This window comes from Pseudonaja textilis, chromosome 7 (assembly GCF_049901715.1).
Source record: "Pseudonaja textilis isolate UNSWEBS1 chromosome 7, rPseTex1.2, whole genome shotgun sequence".
NCBI lineage: Eukaryota > Metazoa > Chordata > Lepidosauria > Squamata > Elapidae > Pseudonaja > Pseudonaja textilis.
In genome coordinates, this window is record NC_141996.1 from 15,334,851 (window position 1) to 15,354,707 (window position 19,857).

At 34.1% G+C, this 19,857-nt stretch overlaps 1 protein-coding gene across 1 annotated transcript in view; it reads left to right on the plus strand.

Annotated features, from left to right (window-relative positions):
• Nucleotides 1–19,857, plus strand: part of DYNC2H1 (dynein cytoplasmic 2 heavy chain 1) — a 148,631-nt gene that overhangs the window by 59,516 nt on the left and 69,258 nt on the right. The window contains exons 53-66 of the mRNA XM_026706904.2: nucleotides 696–777; nucleotides 1,142–1,296; nucleotides 2,635–2,772; nucleotides 3,307–3,420; nucleotides 4,350–4,510; nucleotides 4,681–4,804; nucleotides 5,113–5,234; nucleotides 5,815–5,901; nucleotides 6,030–6,156; nucleotides 6,789–6,930; nucleotides 8,767–8,876; nucleotides 9,788–9,886; nucleotides 10,739–10,862; nucleotides 14,165–14,328. Of these exons, the coding sequence (XP_026562689.1) occupies nucleotides 696–777; nucleotides 1,142–1,296; nucleotides 2,635–2,772; nucleotides 3,307–3,420; nucleotides 4,350–4,510; nucleotides 4,681–4,804; nucleotides 5,113–5,234; nucleotides 5,815–5,901; nucleotides 6,030–6,156; nucleotides 6,789–6,930; nucleotides 8,767–8,876; nucleotides 9,788–9,886; nucleotides 10,739–10,862; nucleotides 14,165–14,328 (1,749 nt within the window). The remainder of the gene's footprint in view (nucleotides 1–695; nucleotides 778–1,141; nucleotides 1,297–2,634; nucleotides 2,773–3,306; nucleotides 3,421–4,349; nucleotides 4,511–4,680; nucleotides 4,805–5,112; nucleotides 5,235–5,814; nucleotides 5,902–6,029; nucleotides 6,157–6,788; nucleotides 6,931–8,766; nucleotides 8,877–9,787; nucleotides 9,887–10,738; nucleotides 10,863–14,164; nucleotides 14,329–19,857) is intronic.

A 19,857-nucleotide genomic window follows, 5' to 3' on the forward strand; every position in this document is an offset into this window, starting at 1 on the left:
GAGACATATCCTTGGAGTATCTTTCAATAATTTATGAAGCTAATAACAGTTTTTTGTTTTAGAGAACTCTAGACTGGTAGTTTCAGAGCTTTATCCTGGACACAACAATATATCTCTTTCTAGGAACACAAATGCACAGTCATGAGTTTAACAGTGGAAGTTTCAAGGCAAGAATCAAGTAGATGAGTCACTTTCATTGAAGATGAGATTGGAACTCTTACAATGAAAGGCAGCTACTATGAAATCTACCTTTGGTTCTATAGTATATCAGATCCAGGCTTTACATTTTGCATTAGTCTCTTTTGCTGTTATATGGTAGTATTTTGCCTCTTTTTCTTGGCCATGGATGTTGAAGGCACTATGTTGATAATGGTTCTGTCTGGTGTCAGGCTTTTTACTTCTGATATTTCCAGCTACTGTCTTCATACTATTCATAGCTCCTTTCCATATCTGTGAAAACTGTCTCTTGAAGTAGGGAAAGTATATAATCTCCTTTCGGCTGAATCTTGGCAAAAAGCTATTTCTACATCCTTGTTGAGTTCCATCTTTCCAATGTGCACAATTTAACAAAGTCAGCCATATGAGTCAGCATTGTTTCTTAAGCTGAAGAAGAGTGGTAACTGTGAAGCCATTGGCCAATTTTTAGGGGAATTCTAATGGTACTGCTTGTTCTTAGCTTACACTTTACATTCTAGATACCTGAGATGTTATTTGCTGAAGCAGATGAAAAGGAAAAAGTGGCTAAAACATCAAAAGAGCACAAAAAAAGGAACTCTGGCAAGTTGCTATTCTGTAATACAGTTTTAGTGCATTTTCTTTAACAAAAGCATAAAACCAATGAAGTACATGTAACATCCCCCTTTTTTCATAAATGTATTCCAAATTTACTTCTGAGAAGTAAGCAAAATATTATTTATAATATTACAGATACTCTGCAGGAAATGTTTGAGAAGTCAAATTGGCTTTTATCGTATATGTTGAACACAGCTATATGGGTAATGAAACCTGCAAAAGGATATAAATCTTAAAAATAATGGGTTACACTTGAATCATCATTCCGTTTTGTTTATTCAATACCAGCTTTGTCTTTCGCATTACTTTTCTTGTGTATTCTTGATACATTTACAACTTTGTAATGTAGGTGACTTGGACTTTATTAAGTCCTTTTTGACGATTCACAACTCATGTAAAGTTTATGGAGCTACACCCAGAAGATACATGACTTTCCTGCATACATATCTTGCCATTCATAACAGCAAAAAAACAGAGCTGATAAAAAGGCAAAGTCATTTGCAGGTATGATTGATTCTTTGGATTTGCATTATATTTTCTAAATGATGCATGTATTTATCCGCCATGAAGATTTTTTGTATGTTGAAAAAAAAGTTATTATTCAACATCATATGAATCCTTTAATTATTTTGTTCAGTTTCTTCATTGTGTTACTTTTATTGCTGTAAATATATTTGAGAAAAATTCTTACTTATCTGAATATTGCAGTATTTTACTGGTGGTTTACTTTTGTCCTCCTGTTGTCTAAAATTAGGAAATCCGTATATCCTGAAACATCTTTTGGCATTCCTCACATGACTAAGAGTAGTGTAAACCCTAAAATAGACCTAACATACGTAAAACACAAATAACCCACTTATCCCCGGTGCTGCTGGCATGTGTTGAGTGGCTTCCTTTACTTTGTAGCCTCAGCCTCCCCAAAAGGTTAACTATGGTCTTTGATTTTCAGAAAGTAGTCTCAATGTTGAAAAGATTTAATTTCTTCTCTCATCCTATCAGTCTGGTTGATTGGATTTTTCCACCAGTCACTGTTGCTGGATCTCTCCAGGATAGGAAGATCTGATCTTAGAAAGTCAAACAAGGCAACATTGACAGGATTGGTCAGGAAGGAGGATCAAGAGGGATTGAGGAGCTGAGGACAATGTAAAATATAACTTGGTCTGCACAGCCTTGGAGGGTTTCCAAAGGGATGTATAGATTGAATTAGTGAAGCAGAACAGGTTGTTTGGTCACTAGGACACATGGTGCGATTTGGGAGATGACCTCCATGTTTCCATCCATCAAATTCCATTATGGTAGATGTAAATATTGCTGCTGCTTCCAGTATGGTGCCATATGACCGCATGATAAAGTAATCCGTTCCGGTGCTCTGGAAGACCTTGGAACTCTTCAAAAAGAAAATGAGGAGAATGGTGTTTAGCCTGGTGCGGTGGGATTCAGGCAAAGGCATGTGAGGACCTGGTGAAGTGGGAAAAGGCCTGGGGTGGGACACAAGAGATAGGAAAAGGAACATGGAACGTCTCAAGATGGGGCAGGCCTTGGGAGGAATGTGGCAGGAGTCCTGGGCCTGTGCTAGGCCTGCAAGGGCCTCCCCACACCTTTGAGGCATCCCATGCTCCATTTAATGACCTGCATACTTAATTACATTGGAAAAAGCAGGGATGGAGGGTTATTAAGTGAGATGCTTCACTTAACGGCTGTCGTGACATGGGAGCCTCCGATGGCGGGCTTCAATACAGTCATATCTAGAAGACTTCCTCTATTTAGTGTGAAAGAATGATCTGTTTATGGGTCTGATTCCCTGCAGATAAGTTTCATCCAACCCCTCTCTATGAATTGTAGGCTGGAGTATCTAAATTAAATGAAGCCAAAGCGCTTGTTGATGAATTAAACAGGAAAGCTGAAGAACAAGGCATATTACTCAAAACAAAGCAAGACGAAGCCGATGCTGCTCTCCAAGAAATCACTGTTTCTATGCAGGTAAAAAGTGCAGGAAGTTGCAAAAGTACAAGGACATCATGTACTTTGACAGAATAAGGACTTTCTAAAAAATTATCTGCAAAGCCTTCGAGTGTGGTTAGCAAGAAAGATTAGTAGAAAACTGTATTAGCTCTAAACTGACCAGGAACTTCTAAAGAAATTAACTTTGGGAAGAAAAAGATAAAGAAAAAAATGTTTTAGATTGGTGCAAAATTGTTAGATTTTAGGCAGTGCTTAATATATATCATTATACCCAAATCAGTATGAGACAACCTTTAGTAACTTGGAGCATTTGTTTTTTAAGTTACTGCTGTAAATGCTTCTTACAGAAGAAGAAATTATTTTCATCTTTATTTTTCATCAAAAAATATTGCCCAGATGTCAAGTATATAGTATATAGGTGGTCACCTAGTGCAGTTGTTCAGTTTCAAAGAGTATATAAGAGTAGTATAAGGTTTCTATGGCTGCATTCGCTCCGAAGAAACATATAGGTATCTGAACTGATTGATGTCTTGACTAATGCCTGTCTTGTAGGATGCAAGTGAACAAAAATCAGAAATGGAAAAAATAAAACAGAAAATAGCACAAGAAGTAGTAAAAATTGAAGAAAGAAAGAAAATAATTGAGGATGAATTGAAAGAGGTTCAGGTAATCAAAAAATATTTGAAAGATATTGTTATCCTATTAAAGAGTAGGCTTTTCTTTAGTTTGTTTCTCTGTTATTTTTCTTTTGATACAATAAAGAGCAGTTAAGATTTTAAGAGTGTTGAATAGTAATAGCCTTGAGTTATAGAAAACATTACATTAAAATCTGAGAAAATTCGTATCATTTCATATAACTTTCTGAAACAACTTCTGTTTTTATTATAGTATTGAGACAAGTTGGAATAATCAGTAAGGTTAAATGTCATGCACTCCTCGGGACAAATTCCCTGCAGTGTTTATTTATTTTCTCAATTATGGAACATCAGCTATGGGTTTTTCAAGAAATGAGGAAGAGTAGTTTTCTTCATTTATCATTGCTATATCTTTGGGGTTTTTTTTCTTCTATGTCTGGCAATTTTCCTAGTAATATTGTTTGGCAATGATTCTTCACGTATCTCTTTACTACATGTATTCCTCTTGACTTTTACTGATTTTCTGATCACTTCTTAATTGATGTATTTTCTTTTTAATTTTTTTTAATGTTCTAGCTATTTATGTCTTTCTAGTTTTCTGTTTTAGAACTTAATTGTTGTGGTGATTGTTAGTCCTTTAATAATGATGTGTAGTTTCTAAGCTTTGGCCCCAAGTAGACAAGAGAACCCACTGGAAATAGAAAAACTATTGTGAAAGAAATGGTTTGGGAAGTAGAAACTATTTTGGAGAGTAAGAAAATGGCTATAGTTAAGAATAAAGTAGGAAAATTGGGAGGAAAGGGTTACTACCAATGATTATAGCATCAGCATTGTAATGAAATCTTGACTCTTATCTATTTTGAATTATAAAGATAGTGGTGAATTTTGTGATTAAAAAGATAAACTTATATGTTAAAAATTAAGCAGCTTTAATCCTTTGCCTTTTGTTTTCTGTTTTAGCCACTGGTTAACGAAGCTAAATTAGCAGTTGGAAATATCAAACCAGAATCTCTGTCTGAAATCCGTTCTTTACGTATGCCCCCTGATATCATTAGGGACATACTGGAAGGTGTCTTACGATTGATGGGTATCTTTGATACATCATGGGTGAGCATGAAGAGGTAATAGAAGATGACAATGTTCTATTTCTTTTGTAAACCTAATTTCTTTTCATCTGAATGCTATAAAAATCCCGCAGTAATAAAAATAGATTATCCATAGATTGTACATGAACTATTTTCACTAAACTGTTTTCCCACATTGGAATGGTTATTTCATATATATTCTGCAGTTTCCTTGCAAAAAGAGGTGTGAGAGAAGATATTGCAACTTTTGATGCTAGAAATATTCCAAAGGAAATTCGTGAGAGTGTAGAAGATCTTCTAGCTAAAAATAAGGCATCTTTTGATTCAAAGGTAATTGGACATGTTTAACAAATATTAATTAAATAAGTCACAGGTCATAATAGTTCATTGTTGAAACTACAGATACTTTACTGAGTACTGAATAATTTGCACAGCAATAGCTGGTGGAAAAAGAAAATATTTTCATCTTTACTTTTGCATAATAGAACAACATTTTATTATTAGTTTTAATTTTCCAAAATAGATATGCTGGTTGTCCAATGAATATCAATGGTAGTGTATTATTTCTGAGAGTATTTTAGATGTTATGGTTATGGAACATATTACCTTCAGGTCACCTATATGTTTGAATATTTCAGAATGCAAAAAGGGCCAGTACTGCAGCTGCACCCTTAGCAGTCTGGGTTAAGGCCAACGTACAGTATTCATATGTGCTGGAACGAATTCAGCCTCTGGAAACTGAACAATCTGGTCTACAAGCGTAAGTAGTGTATAAAGGATAAAGAGCTATGCATGTATTTATATCATTTTCATTATAATTCTGAAATGCAAGAGAGCCATTATATTTAAAAGAGGAATGCTTTTGACAGAAGAAAATTTGGCTCAAATTTTAAAAACAAATATAGCCCCTTCTGGAAAGATAGCTATTCAAAATACTGCCTGCTAAGCACCTTCCCTCAGAAAAAGTGTTGCTATTTCTAAATCCTATTTTGTGCTTTGTCTGCTTCTTTATTTTGTATGTATTACTTAAAGCAGGGAATAGATTCAGAAAATTGTTCTAAGGAAGGAGCTTGCAAATTTGTTTTAGGTCACTAGGGTTTTATTAGTTAAAATAAAATTCCAGAAACTGATCAAGACACAAAGCTCTAGTGAAAGAAAACAGTGAGCTTTTGTTGCCTTTAGCATCCCTCTGGAATCCTATTATGTTGTAGATTACTAATTTAGCATTGTTTGGTCTCTGAAAGAGACTGATAAAAATGCTAATTTCTGGCAGTTGATTATTTTTTATTTTACTGTTTGTTCTTGTTAACACTTCAATTGGTATTTTTAATATATTTTAGTAATCTCAGAAAAACAGAAGATAGAAAACAGAAGTTAGAAGATTTGCTTAATTCTGTTGGTCAGAAAGTGGCAGAATTAAAAGATAAGTATGTATTTAAGACCTGTTAATACTGTTTTTGTATTAAATTAACACTTTCTTGTTGAAATGGAATTATACTTTAATTCAATTTGCCTTTATTAGTTGAATATTTTAAAAAATGCAATTGGTATGCAGGTTCCAGGCCAGAACCAGTGAAGCTGCTAAACTGGAAACAGAACTTGTGAAAGCTCAAGAGACAGTGAAGGCTGCAGAGATACTGATTAAACAGCTTGATAGGGAGCATAAAAGATGGAATGCACAGGTTGGTTATTAAACCTTCAGTTGACCCATATTGCCATTTTACTTCAAAAGAAGTAAGTGTGTTATTCCAGAAGGCATTCTTATTCTCCTTCAATTCTTATGGTTCTTTGTTTCTTTGTGATGAATATGAAACTCTTTGCTGATTAATTAGGATTTTTTTTTTCATCCTCCAGCTTTATAGACAAAACCTTAAAATAGGCTGAACATTTTTAGAAAAACTTGAAGCTGTAGAAATCTTTCCCAAACCCAGGAAACAACAACCACAGAAATCCCTGTCCTGCCACAATTATTGCATCATTTAAACCATTCTTCAGTGCTGCAAAATGTTAAATACAGCCTTCAGCTATTAAAAAGTTGCCCATATCGATTTAAATAATATCTATCTGCTTATATATAGAAAAGAGATAAATAAAAAAATCAGCTCTTTGTGTTAGTCCATTAAAACATTGGTACATAAGGAAGATGGTGAGTGTTTCCAGACTATGCTGGTCATTGTATTTTTGGAGAGGAAGAATCAAATTGCACAAACTGTGATTAATTCAACTTCCCCCTCTGTGCAAAGGTCTGGTTATTTAGCATATCAATATATTGACTAGCTACATCAATCAACAATCATATTGGAAATCGTTTCAGGTTTCAGAAATAGCGGATGAATTAAGTACACTGCCAAGGAGAGCTCAACTGTCTGCAGCATTTATTACTTACCTCTCAGCTGCGCCTGAAGACCAAAGAAAAGCAAGCTTGGATTCATGGACAAAATCTGCTGGTCTGGAAAGTGAGAGCCATTCTCATGTTCTCCTTTTAAATTAGAGTTTTCAATGTTACACAAATCTCAACATTAACATAAGTCTGTATTAAGTGATTAACGGCATGGGGCGGGGGGAGAATATCTAGCAGCTTATTCAACTCTGGGGAGCAACAGATGTTTCTCTGTCAGGGTACAAACAGAAAATATCTCCTGTGAACTCTGCCTAGGTGTCAGGAAGGGCATCTGGCCAGTAAACGCTCAGCTCCATTCATTTGCCTCGTTCCCACCTCGAAGAAAGGAATTACAGGGTTGTAAAAAGAAAAAAAGAAGTACTGTTCCTTGCCCAGTTCAAAGCACAGGTTTCTCAAGAAATCAAAGATTGTTGCCTGGAAGTTGAGTTCTAGACCACTTTAAACACAATTTCTTACCAATTCCAAGAATATAATCACAGGACAAGTACAATTAAAAATTGTCTATGCAATTCCTACTCTGGAATGTATGACCCTTTATATCAAGCTGAGCACAGAAGGGAAGAAAACATACACACAGCCTTTCATCGTAAGACAGTGAAAAGATAATGGCATAAGAATACTGTGTTCTTTGTAAACTTTTGTTCTGCTCTGTCCCAAGGCAAGAAATATCCTATTCAAATATCCTATTAGAAAAAAAAATTCTTAGCATAAAGATCTGTCCTCTGAGTGGCAAGGAAAATATTTTGCCTAATTTGGTTCAGTTTTAAAGGCTTTAGGGAGTGGTAGGCAGAGGAATGAGATCTCATTGTTGTCAGGATTACGTCTTCCTAGAGGAATCGTATTTAGTAGTTTAGTCAAGTTCAGTTTTAAGATTCAGTAATCAGTGGTGGTATTCAATTTTTTTTTACTGATGGTTCTGTGGGCGTGGCTTGGTGGGCGTGGTGTGACTTGGTGGGTGTGGCAGGGGAAAGATACTGAAAATCTCCATTTCCACCTCACTCCAGGGAAAGGATACTGTAAAATCTCTATTCCCTCCCCACCCCACAAACCTGCTTTTCAGTTCTGTTCTCCTGTGTAGGGCAACAAAAGAAGACTCAGATGATTAGCTGGGACTCTTACCAGCTGGGACTCAGGGGGCAGCAAATAGATGGGGGCGGGGCCAACCAGAGGTGGTATTTACTGGTTCTCCAAACTACTCAAAATTTCTGCTACTGGTTCTCCAGAACCTGTCAGAACTGGCTCTGCTTCAGTTGGAATAAGAGCAAAAATTTCAGTCAGGCTAATATTGAAATGTAGTCTTGATCTGGATAGTTCTTGCTTGCTAAAAGCAGTTTCAGTTTTTCTGTATTATATCGAGATAAATAGTGGTTTGCTCATAGAACATAAACTAAGTGTAATAAAATATATGACTTTCTGACTGTATAATTATAAGTTTGTTATAGATGGGTTCAGTAATCAAATGCTTTTCTTCTTTTCTCTCTTTGTCTATTTCTCCCTCTTTTTCCTTTTAAAGCACCTCATACATTTATATATATACCAGTTTAAGGATTCTGTGTTCTTGGACCTTATTTTCAAGAACTGAAGCTAATGTTTGAATCCAGACTGATTTTCTGTTCCTCCTAATTATATTTTATAAATACTATATTTTATACATGATTTATAATCGCTCTAATCTCTCTAAATATATATTTAGTACATGTCATATATATATAAAACACAGTCATTATCAACTATTCCTAAGGAAGTGGTAGATGTACAGTATCATGAAGCAAAATGGCATATGATATAACGTGATTTATTTGCAGTAGTTTATAAAAGTCTTAGGTACTTATGAGAAATGTATAATGACTAAGCAAACTCAGGAACATTAAAAGAAAGCTTTTTTTTTTAGAATTTGATCTTAGGCGGTTCCTATGCACAGAGAGTGAGCAATTGATTTGGAAAAGTGAAGGTTTGCCCTCTGATGATCTGTCAATAGAAAATGCTCTTGTAATACTTCAGGTAAATTGTACTTTTATTATTATATTTTGGAAATGGCACTCAAATATCATTCATTCATATTTACCAAAGTTTAGATCAAGACTTTGTGAGCTGGTTCTACTCCCAAAGTCTGCCTTACTGATGCCCTTACTGAAGCCTTCCAATCTCTAAAAATTCTGGGTTAGATGACAAAAGTCTAAGCTATGGTTGAACTCACATTTATTTGACCATAAATAGAATAAAATAGAATCAGAAAATCAGTGGTTAGAATGCAGTATTGCAGGCTGCCGACTGCCGACTGCCATCAATTCGTTCCTGACTAGCTCAAGGTTGACTCAGCCTTCCATCCTTCTGAAATTGGTAAAATGGGGCCCAGATTTTGGAGGCAATATGTTGACATTGTAAACCACTTAGAGAGGGGCTGTAAAGCACTATAGAGTGGTATATAAATCTAAGTGCTATTGCTGTTGCTATTAGGTTACTTAATTCTAGACCTTGAATTGATGACAAGTTGCTTCTTGTTTCCTTATTTCTTTGATGAAATATTTACAGATGTCCTTTTCTGATATTTATGGAGAATTAGAAGTCAAGAAAATCTATTAATGCTAGATTGCATTATCTGAGCATGGTTTGGGAGGATTTTCCCTCCTTAGAAATCTAAGTGTACTATTAAGTAATTAAAAATCTGAAGTGCTAAATATCGAAGATGTGCAAAATATTTTCATTTCTAAAAAATACGATGAGTCCTACATCAAACTACATTATTAATGTTATCTTTCTTCCTGTGTACATTATCTAAATAATTGCCATTATCCACAATTTCAAATGTTTCTTTAGTATTGTGGAGAAAGATTGAGAGATATTTAAATGTAGTTTTATTCCTGAATATTTTCCTTATAAAATAAAACACAACTCTCTCTTTCTTTTAACAGAGTAAAGTTTGCCCATTTTTGATAGATCCTTCTTCCAGAGCTACAGAATGGTTAAAAACACATTTGAAAGAATCACGCTTAGAAATTATCAACCAACAGGTAATACTTTATGAATTTTTCTGGATTGCAGTAGAAAGAATACTTCAACCATTCTTTCATTTAAAATGATTGACCAAGAAAAGGAGAACTTTTACGTAGTTAATTACATTGATTATATTATCAGCTTTGGAAACTAATAATTTTCCATTGTCTCAATGGAGGGCAATGAGAAGTGTCTTATTTTACAGATTTTGATTGAGATCAGGGTTTCAATTCATTGATAAACAATATTGACATAGAAGACCAAGCTACAGTAGCTAGTTTTATGGGTGGTAAAAAACAAAAGTGATTGTAAAAAACTCCAAAAGGATATCTTTATCATGTTGAATGATTTTTTTAAACTTCATATAAACATTGAAGAGGAGAAGTGAGAATTTAACCAAGAAAATTATCATGGGATCATAGTGGATAGATTTGTAAAAGCTCAGTTTGCATACAATTCAAATAGTGCAGGGTTAGATGACTTCCACCTTTGTGCAAAAGTGTTGATACATCTGGAATATATAGATAACTAAAATTTATTCAACTAAGTCATTACTATTTGATTAGTATATCTAGAAATACAGTATCTGATCCACAGTCATGGTATACTTCCTTTTACTCTGTGATCTATTTGGGGAGGGCATCTACTCTGCACTGCATTTTCTCCTTTATCATGATAGCTTAAATTCTAGTTTGTCCTAGCTTATTTTTTCCCCCAGGAAAGTAAAGATTTTGGAGTGAAAATTCTAAAGTTATATTTAAAATGGCAAAAAGGAGCAAAGAACATGTATATAAGCATAGTTCTGGCAAGATTAGTTTCACTGTCTTTTGTATTTTATGTATAATCAATAGGAAATTTCATTTTTGCAGGATACAAACTTTATTAATGCTCTTGAATTGGCTGTGCGATTTGGAAAAACTCTTATTATACAGGAAATGGATGGGGTTGAGCCTGTTCTTTACCCTCTGCTTAGAAAAGATCTTGTTGCACAAGGTAAATTTCCAACTTTAGTGTATGGTGGTATATATAACTATTGTTTTGATTCTTAGGCAAAATATTGAATTAAAAATATTTATTTGCAATCTGTTACCCATGTTTACCATTGTATTTGTCTAACGTATATTCTACAAATTGTGTCAGTTTGTTGACCTAATGGCGTCTGTCAACAAAACTTTCCACTTCTTCATTTTCTTCACCTGAGACATTAGATGGGATCAGAAATCTGTTCATAGAATCATAAGCAAGTGAGTTCAACCTCCTGCTCAGGACAGGAATGTGAACTAGAGTATACTTCATTGTTAGCTGCCCATCAGAGCCAGTATTGTCTAGTGTTAAGGCATCAGGCTCAAAAATGAAAGGCTATGAGTTACTAGTTCTGCCTTGGACATGAAAGCTAGCTGAATGATTTTAGGCCAGTTATTCTCTCTCAGCCCAATTCTCCTCAAAGACTTGTTATGGGGGAAACAGGATGAGGAAGATTATTATGTTCACCACCTTTTATAAAAAAAATAAAGGCAGGATCAACAAAAATCTAAAGGAATAAATCATCTCTATTACCACTCTTGCCCAGCGAGGGTAGAAAAGACAAGTTGTTGTGGTTTGCTGGCAGCCTGTGCAGATGACAGTGGAATCGGACAGTGGGGAACAATGGGGACCAGTCCGGGAGTCTGGAGAGGACTCAGACGAGGGTCCTGCGTCCGATGCAGAGATGGGGCCAGGGCCATCTGGGAGTAGTGTGTTAACTCCGGGGCCTCCAGAGTCTGGCAGCAGCGAGGCAGAGGAACAAGGGGAACCTGTTCCCAGTGCACGTGTGCGCAGAGCTTCTAGAAGGCAAGAGCAGCTGAGACAAAAGGGGTGGCTCGGGAGTAAGGCTTGGAGGTGATTTCCCCTCCCATAAGGTATAAAGGACAGGCAAAGGTAAGGAAACCTTTGTAGGCAGCAAAGTCGTTTATTCTGTTCGGATTAATCCTTGAAGCTCTGTGTGGACTTTGTACTTCAGTTGTTTTTTTTTATAGTTTATTTGGCACTTTAATTGTTGGCAGCACTTCAAAGGAGAGAAAGGTGGGTGCTTATCTCGAGGGACTGTTTGGGAGTCATTACAGGTTGGGCATGAACATAATTCCCAGCGTTGAAATAAAACAAGAGTTGTTTTAACTAAGCGTGTGCTTAATTATGGTCTCAGGAAGCCTGGGTCAGAATACAAGTCACAACCAAAGAGATAGAGTGCAAATGAAAATAACCTAAATCAATAATTGAAATTTATATGAGTATGTGTTTTGCCCTACAGATGTGAGACAGCAAATTAAATTGATTTCAACACTATGTCTTTCTCCACTATTTGGTTTAAAATTTGAAATAGTAGAATGTTGAATGAACGTACAAGTAGTCTTTGATATATCAAAATTGGAACTGGAATTTCAATATTGTCTTTGGGGTCATGGGTCAAGATACTACATTGACTAGATGCAATTTTGCAACTGTTCTTTTGACAGTTGTTAAGCAGGTCATCACAGTCATTAAATGAATCATATACAGCAAGTCATAAGAATGAACCTATTTTATTCAATGGGTGTTTTTGCTGGGAAAAAGAAAAAAACAGTACGAAATCCAGTCATGTTATCATGGGATGCTGGTCATAAAGGCAAGTTGCCAAGTGCCAGAAATGCAATCATATAACTGTTGGGTGGTACAGCAGTTGTAAGTAACTTTTTTCAAATCTATCATAATGTATTAACTTGGTTGTTAAGCTACCAGTCGCAAGTTGAGAAATACTGTACTCTTAATATTCTTGCTAGCTTTTCTTTTCATTCAATACTGATCTCAGGGTCTTCAGACTCTGAAGTGATTTATTTGAAGAAATAGGAACAATTTTGCCGTGCAGAATTTTTCTCCGACCTTAATTTGCAGATGGCCTTTCCTGTGATAAATAATCATGGATACTGAACATAAGTTTTTTTCTTTATCTTGCTTCTGACAGTTACGTATGATTGCTTTACAGTGCTGTACTTTTTTAAAAAATGTATTTTTGGTGAGATGGTACCTATCCTATTTAGGATTCTACATGTTACAATAGGCAAGTGAAATTTATGCCACAAGGTAGTAAACCAAAGCACAAACTTTATCTGAAACAATCTGCAGATGATAGGTTTTCCTAGGGTTGTGCTGAGCCCCTTTGTTCTTAGGTAGAAGATGACAATAATTGCTGACCATAAGATTTTTTCACTGTTGTTGCTATATTTGAAAGAAAAAAGTTCTGTATTTTCACATATATTTTTGCTTGATTGAATATTTCAGTGCTCTGATGTTTTTGTACATACTTCCCAATGTGCCCATGTATCACCATAGCTTAGAATGCTACACTGGTTACCTGTTAGTTTTAGATGCAATTTAAGATATTAGATTCCTCCTTAAAAACCCTTCATAATTCAGGATCTGAGTATCTGCAGGAATGACTTCTCCCTACTACTAATATCTTCTGAGCTGACTGCATCAAATATGGTGAACTCTGTGCTCCCTTATTTAAAGATAGCCCCATGCAGGGACCATAAATGGACATCTTTTGAACCACTTCCCTCTTTGTAATAGCAGTCCTCCAGACATCCAAATTCCTTTTAGAATTCAAAAAGCCCACTAAGGCCTTTATATTACTGGTCCATCTAACAATGGAAGGTGTTTTAATTTTGGTGGTGTTGATTCCTATAGATGGGATTGTGTGGGATTATGTGGATTTGTACTTAGTTTTCAATTGTAATTTGAGTAACAGAGTAACAGAGACTGTAATTGTACATCATTCAGAGTTAGATTTGACTGGAATGTGTCTTCCGGATATAATTTCTTATTTTTAATACTGCTGACTGAGTCTTGTAGAATTTGTAGTACAGAACTTTTAAAGGTCACCAAATTGCCTTTTCTATTCTAGAAAAAGTATGATTCACCTAGTCATGTTTAGAATAGGTTCATTGAAATTAACATCTAAGAGTGCATCAGAATTAAAGTAATGAAGGGATGAATAGTGAATGGCTTATCTGCCTATTTTTCATGGTTAATTTTAGTTTTTCACACTGATGCTGACCTTGCTGTGCTGGGCTAACTCATATCATTTCCAATCAGCATGATCTTTGCTTTGCATAGGAAATCATGATAGTGACTGTGTTTGTTGTTATTACTAGTTTTTGATTTTGTAGAACAATTAGATTTTGCTTTTTTTTAAAAAAAAATGTATCTCTTATTTGGGCAAACATTGGTTTCTGTTCTAAATACATTACTTTCATTAGTGGTTTTCCCTTTTCCTATAGGACCCCGTTATGTTGTACAGATAGGTGATAAAACAATAGATTATAATGAGGAATTCCATCTATTTCTATCAACCAGAAACCCAAATCCATATATTCCACCTGATGCAGCATCTATTGTTACCGAGGTTAATTTTACAATCACCCGTAGTGGCTTAAGAGGGCAGGTAAGCATGCACATCATCAATAAAATTCTCTTCATTTTAATCAAACTGGGGGTGGGGGTTTAAATATAATTCCAGTTTCTTCTCTCTTCTTTTTACCTTGTGCCTACTGGTGTTGTTAAGCTGATACCAGAAGCTTTTAATTAGCTTGTTCAATTTTTTTCCACTGCATTGGGAATTATTTGCAAAAATGCATAAAATTTGTTTTGTACACTTAAAAGTTTGTAAACTTTACAGATTAAGACTTTCAGCTAAGAATGCCCAACTAGTTGCATATGGGCATGTATTCCCTTCCTTTTATTCACCTAGTCTTCCTTTTGTGCTGAAGATATATCATTAGAGCAAATATTAGAATATGAATGCAGCAATCTTACACGAATGTAAAAATGTTATTTCTATATTTCTAGAATGGCAATTTACAAGGAGCATAGTATTTTTTAGCTTTAGGAGAACCGGAAAATGCTAATTATCAAACATAATAAATTTAAATTTGCTATTATAAAAAACTAACTTATAGAAGTAAATATATAAGCAAATTATACATATATTGATAAAACAATTTACTTATTTACATTTTTAAATAATTAGTGGAACTTTTTAACTATTAGTGCATGAAATACAGAATAAAGAAAGATACATTTCTCACTCTCTCTGCATTTCCCACTGTCTCTGTGTCTGTTGATCTGATGGTTTGGCTTACCCTATTTTTTTTTTTTTAATAATTTTTTTTTATTTTTTAATAACAAAATAAACATAAACATACATAACAAAATAAACATAAACATACATAACAAAATAAACATAAACATACCACAAAAAACATAAAAAGATCCTTCTTCATAAATTTACATACAGTGCATCGATTGGTTTACCACTTTTTTTTGTGCATCCATTTCCTAGTCACCAGTATAATTATATTACATAATAGCTCATATTATCAATCAACAATTGTATAACCTAATATCATCACTAAAAAAAAAAAAAAAATCATTTTTAATTTTGTTAATTCATATTTTAACGAGATAACTATAGTTTGCTTAATTTATTTTGCAATAAATCATAAGATCATACCAAATCTACCTTAATAATGTTTTATAAAGATAATATTAAGAAAAAAAAAATTTTTTTTATGCTAAATCTGAATATTCTATCATTATGTTTTATCTAACCATTGATAAAAAAGATCCCAAACTTCATAAAATTGTTTATCTTCTTGTTCTCTGATTTCAAATGTCAATTTGCTCATTTCAGCACAATCCAATATTTTCTTAATAATTTCTTCTTCTGATGGAATTTTCTCACTCTTCCAGTTCTTAGCAAATACAATCCTAGCCGCTGTTAATATATTTACAATCAGATACTTCAAATTTTTATTATATATATCCGGTAAGATTCCCAATAAAAAAATCTCTGGTTTCAAGTCTATATGTGTCTTTGTCATTTTTTCCAACCATATGCGTATTTTAGTCCAATATTTTCTAGCGTCCTCACAAGTCCACCACATATGGTAGTATGAGCCAGGTATCTGATGACATTTCCAACATTTTTCAGATTTGTTCTTAAACATTCTTGCAATTCTTGTCGGGAAAATGCCACCTGTAAAACATCTTATACAAGTTTTCTTTATAAGCTGTTGACATTGTCATTTATAATTTTGAGACCACAATTTTTCCCAATTCTCCAAATCAATCCCATATCCAAAATTCTTCCCCCAAACAATCATCGTTTCTTTAACTTGTTCCTCCTCTAATAAAATTTCCAACAAATAAGTGTATAATTTTTTAATCATTTTTCATCAGTACCTGTCAAGATCCTGTCTAGATCAGTCAATTTATCATAAAATCCCTCCACTTTAGAATCTATAAGATACCTTGAATGTATTTGCGCATATGAAAACCAATTCATCTTTATGCCTTGTTCTTCTAGTTTTTGCATTGTTTTAAGTTCACTCTTTTCATCCAATATTTCCCCATATCTAACTGTTTGTTCCTTCTCATATATTATAGGATACGAAAAAGCTTCAATAGTTGATAACCAGACTGGGATTTTCAAATAACATTTTCTCTTAATTTTCTCCCAATTCAACCATAAAGACTCCCTTATATAATGCCTTCTAAAATAGCCCTGTGATTTGGTTCCCTTATACCACAGAAAAGCATGCCATCCCAGTAATAAATCATGCCCCTCTAGAGTCAACAATCTAGTCTTTCTTAATGTTATCCAATCCTTAACCCACATTAAATTTGCAGCTTGGTAATACAACTCCCAATTCGGGAGGCCAAAACCTCCTCTAATTCTAGCATCTTGCAGGAGTTTTAATTTTATTCTGGCTTTCTTACCTTGCCATATGAACTTCAACACAATTTTATTTAATTCTTCAAAGTAATCTTTACCAAGCCTGATTGGTATGGTTTGGAATAAATATAAAATTCTGGGTAAAATATTCATCTTGATTGTTGATATTCTACCTATCAATGACAATTGTAGATTTTCCCATTTTTCAAATCAGATGCTATCTGTTGTTTAAGTTTGATATAGTTATTCTCTTTCAATGTAGTACATCTTGACGTCAAATATATCCCCAAATATTTGACCTTATTCGTAACTTGAATTTTCGATAAATCTGCCAGTTCATCTCTTTGTTTTAATAACATATTCTTTGTCAAGATCTTTGTTTTATCTTTGTTTATTTTCAAACCGGCCATCTCACCATAAATCTCTATCTTTTCCAGTAGCTTTAAAGCTGTTCCTAGAGGATCTTCCAAAATAAAAACCAAATCATCCGCAAAGGCTTGTAATTTAAATTCCTCCTTCTTAATTTTCATTCCTTTTATATTTGGATCCTCTCTAATGTTTCTATTCAGCACTTCCAAAGTCAATACAAATAACAAAGGTGATAATGGGCAACCTTGTCTTGTGCCTTTTCTTATATTAATAGAATCTGTAAAATCTCCCTCTATCATCACTCTCGCCGTTTGTTTGTCATATATGGCTTCTATTGCTTGAATAAATTTTCTAGCAAAGCCCATCTGTTCCAATAACAAAAACATGAATCTCCAATTCACATTATCAAATGCTTTTTGGGCATCTAAAAATACCAAAGCCATTTGTTTTTCAGGGTGTGCCTCGTAATATTCCAAAGTGTCCAGAATTACCCTCATATTATCCCTAATTTGTCTCCTTGGCAGGAATCCATTCTGGTCAGGATGAATAAAGTTATTTAGATATCTTTTGAGCCTTTCTGCCAAGATGGAAGCAAAGATTTTGTAATCTGCATTCAGTAAAGAAATAGGTCTGTAGTTCTTAATTTGTGATGGATCAGCCCCTTCTTTTGGAATAAGTGTGATATAAGCTTCTGACCATGTTTTAGGTATTTTCTTATTTAACATGGCTTCATTCATAACTTCTAACAATGGAATGCTCAACGATTCTTGTAATGTTTTATAAAATTCTGCCGGGAGCCCATCTGGGCCTGGTGCTTTTCCATTATTCTGCCTATTAAGTGCTTCCGTTAGTTCCATCATTGTTATGGTACTTTCTAACATTTTTTCAGTCTCTTCAGGTATCTTGGGTAGGTTAGCATTTTGTAGATAAAGCTTAATTCTTTCCTCATCAAAATCCTCCTGTTTATATAATTGTCCATAAAAGTCTTGGATAATTATCTTTTTCTCCTTGTTACCATAACAAATTTGACCTTTATCATCTATTAACTGTACTATTCTCCTAGATTCTTTCTCCTTTCTCAATTTGTATGCTAGCCACCTACCTGGTTTATTTGCATCTTCAAAATAGTTCTGTTTGGCACTTCTAATTTTTTGTGCCAACTCCTCTTTCTCCGCCTGACCCATCTTATGTTTAATTATATCCATTTTGAATTTAATATCTTTTTTCTGTGGCATATTCTGCAATTCTTTTTCCAGTTTTTTATAATCATCTTCTAAAGCTTTAATAGTTTGCCTCTTCCTAATATTTTTTTTCTTTGTATAGTCCATTATTAATCCTCTCGCATATGCCTTCATTGTATCCCAAACATTCTGCATTGAAGTATCTTCTTTTTTATTTTTAATGAAAAAGAAGGCCAATTCTTTGTCCATCCATTGTGTAAAGTCTTTTTCCTTTAAGATAGCGTTATTTAATGTCCATCTAGATCTTCTTCTTTGTCCTTTCCATTTAATTGTCATAGGGTTATGGTCTGCCCATATACCGGTTTCTATATTTATTTCTTGAATGTTAGATATTAGTTCTGATGAGGTCCAAATCATATCTATTCTGGACCATGATAAATGTCTATTTGAATAAAAAGTATATTGCTGCGTTTTACCATTTCTTTCTCTCCATATATCTTTTAAATTTAATTCATCTACCATTTTAAAAAGGATTTAGGGAGAGTCTTTCTATTTTGTTTTAATGCTGTCGCTGTATAGTCCAATTTATTATCTACAATTCCATTAAGATCTCCCATCATAATTATATTGACATGGTCCAGTCCAATTAATTTCATATGTAACTTTTTATAAAATTCTTCTTGTTTATCGTTCGGAGCATAGATTGCAACAAGTAATATTTTTATATTGTTATCCACTATTTCAACCATTAATACTCTTCCATCTTCATCAGTATAAACCAATTTTGCTACAATAGTTTCTTTAATATACAGGACCACTCCTCTTTTCTTACAGTTAGTCAAGGAAGTAAAAATTTTCCCCAGTTTTGGTCTTACCAATAATCGTTGATGTTGTTTTTTAATATGTACTTCTTGTAGGCAAATTATCTCAAATTTTAACTTCTCTAATTTATGAAAGATTTTTCTTCTTTTAATAGCTGAATTCAATCCATTTATATTCATAGAAATCAATTTTTTTCCTCCATGGTTATGTTTTATATTTAGGTCTAACAGTTCTTGTGGATCTTACTTCACGTTGTTCTTTGGTCTCCATTTGTCCACCTACCGCACCTTCTTCCTTCCCGATCTCATCTGGTCTTCTTGAGGCTCAATTGCAAAGGTTTCTTTTTCTGTCTCTATTTCTCTTCTTCCAAAAAATTTGTTGTGGAATATTTCTGCTTTCTCAATTGAGTCGATTCTGTGTCTCTGTTCTTGCCATATAAACATTAATCCTTCTGGGATCAACCATCTATAATTCACGTCTTTTTCCAATAATTTTTGGTCAAAAATCGATATTCTCTTCTCATCTCTCTCACTCTTCTGGGGACTTGTTTTAAAACCATAATCTCTTTACCTTTATATTTCAGCCCCTTATCTCTTGCGACTTGTAATATTTGTGTTTTAATAGTCTTCTTAGTAAATCTGACATGAATCTCCCTTGGTAGCTTATTCCTCATTGCATATCTTGTAAAACACGATATATCTCATCTACTCCGTCCATCATCTTTTCCTCTGTTATCTCCAAGGCTCCAGCCAGAATTTCTATCATTACAGCCACCAAATCCTGTCCTTTTTCTTCCTCAATATTTTGAAATCTGAGATAAAATTCTGACCTATCCATCTCCCACTTCAACATCCCATTTATATCT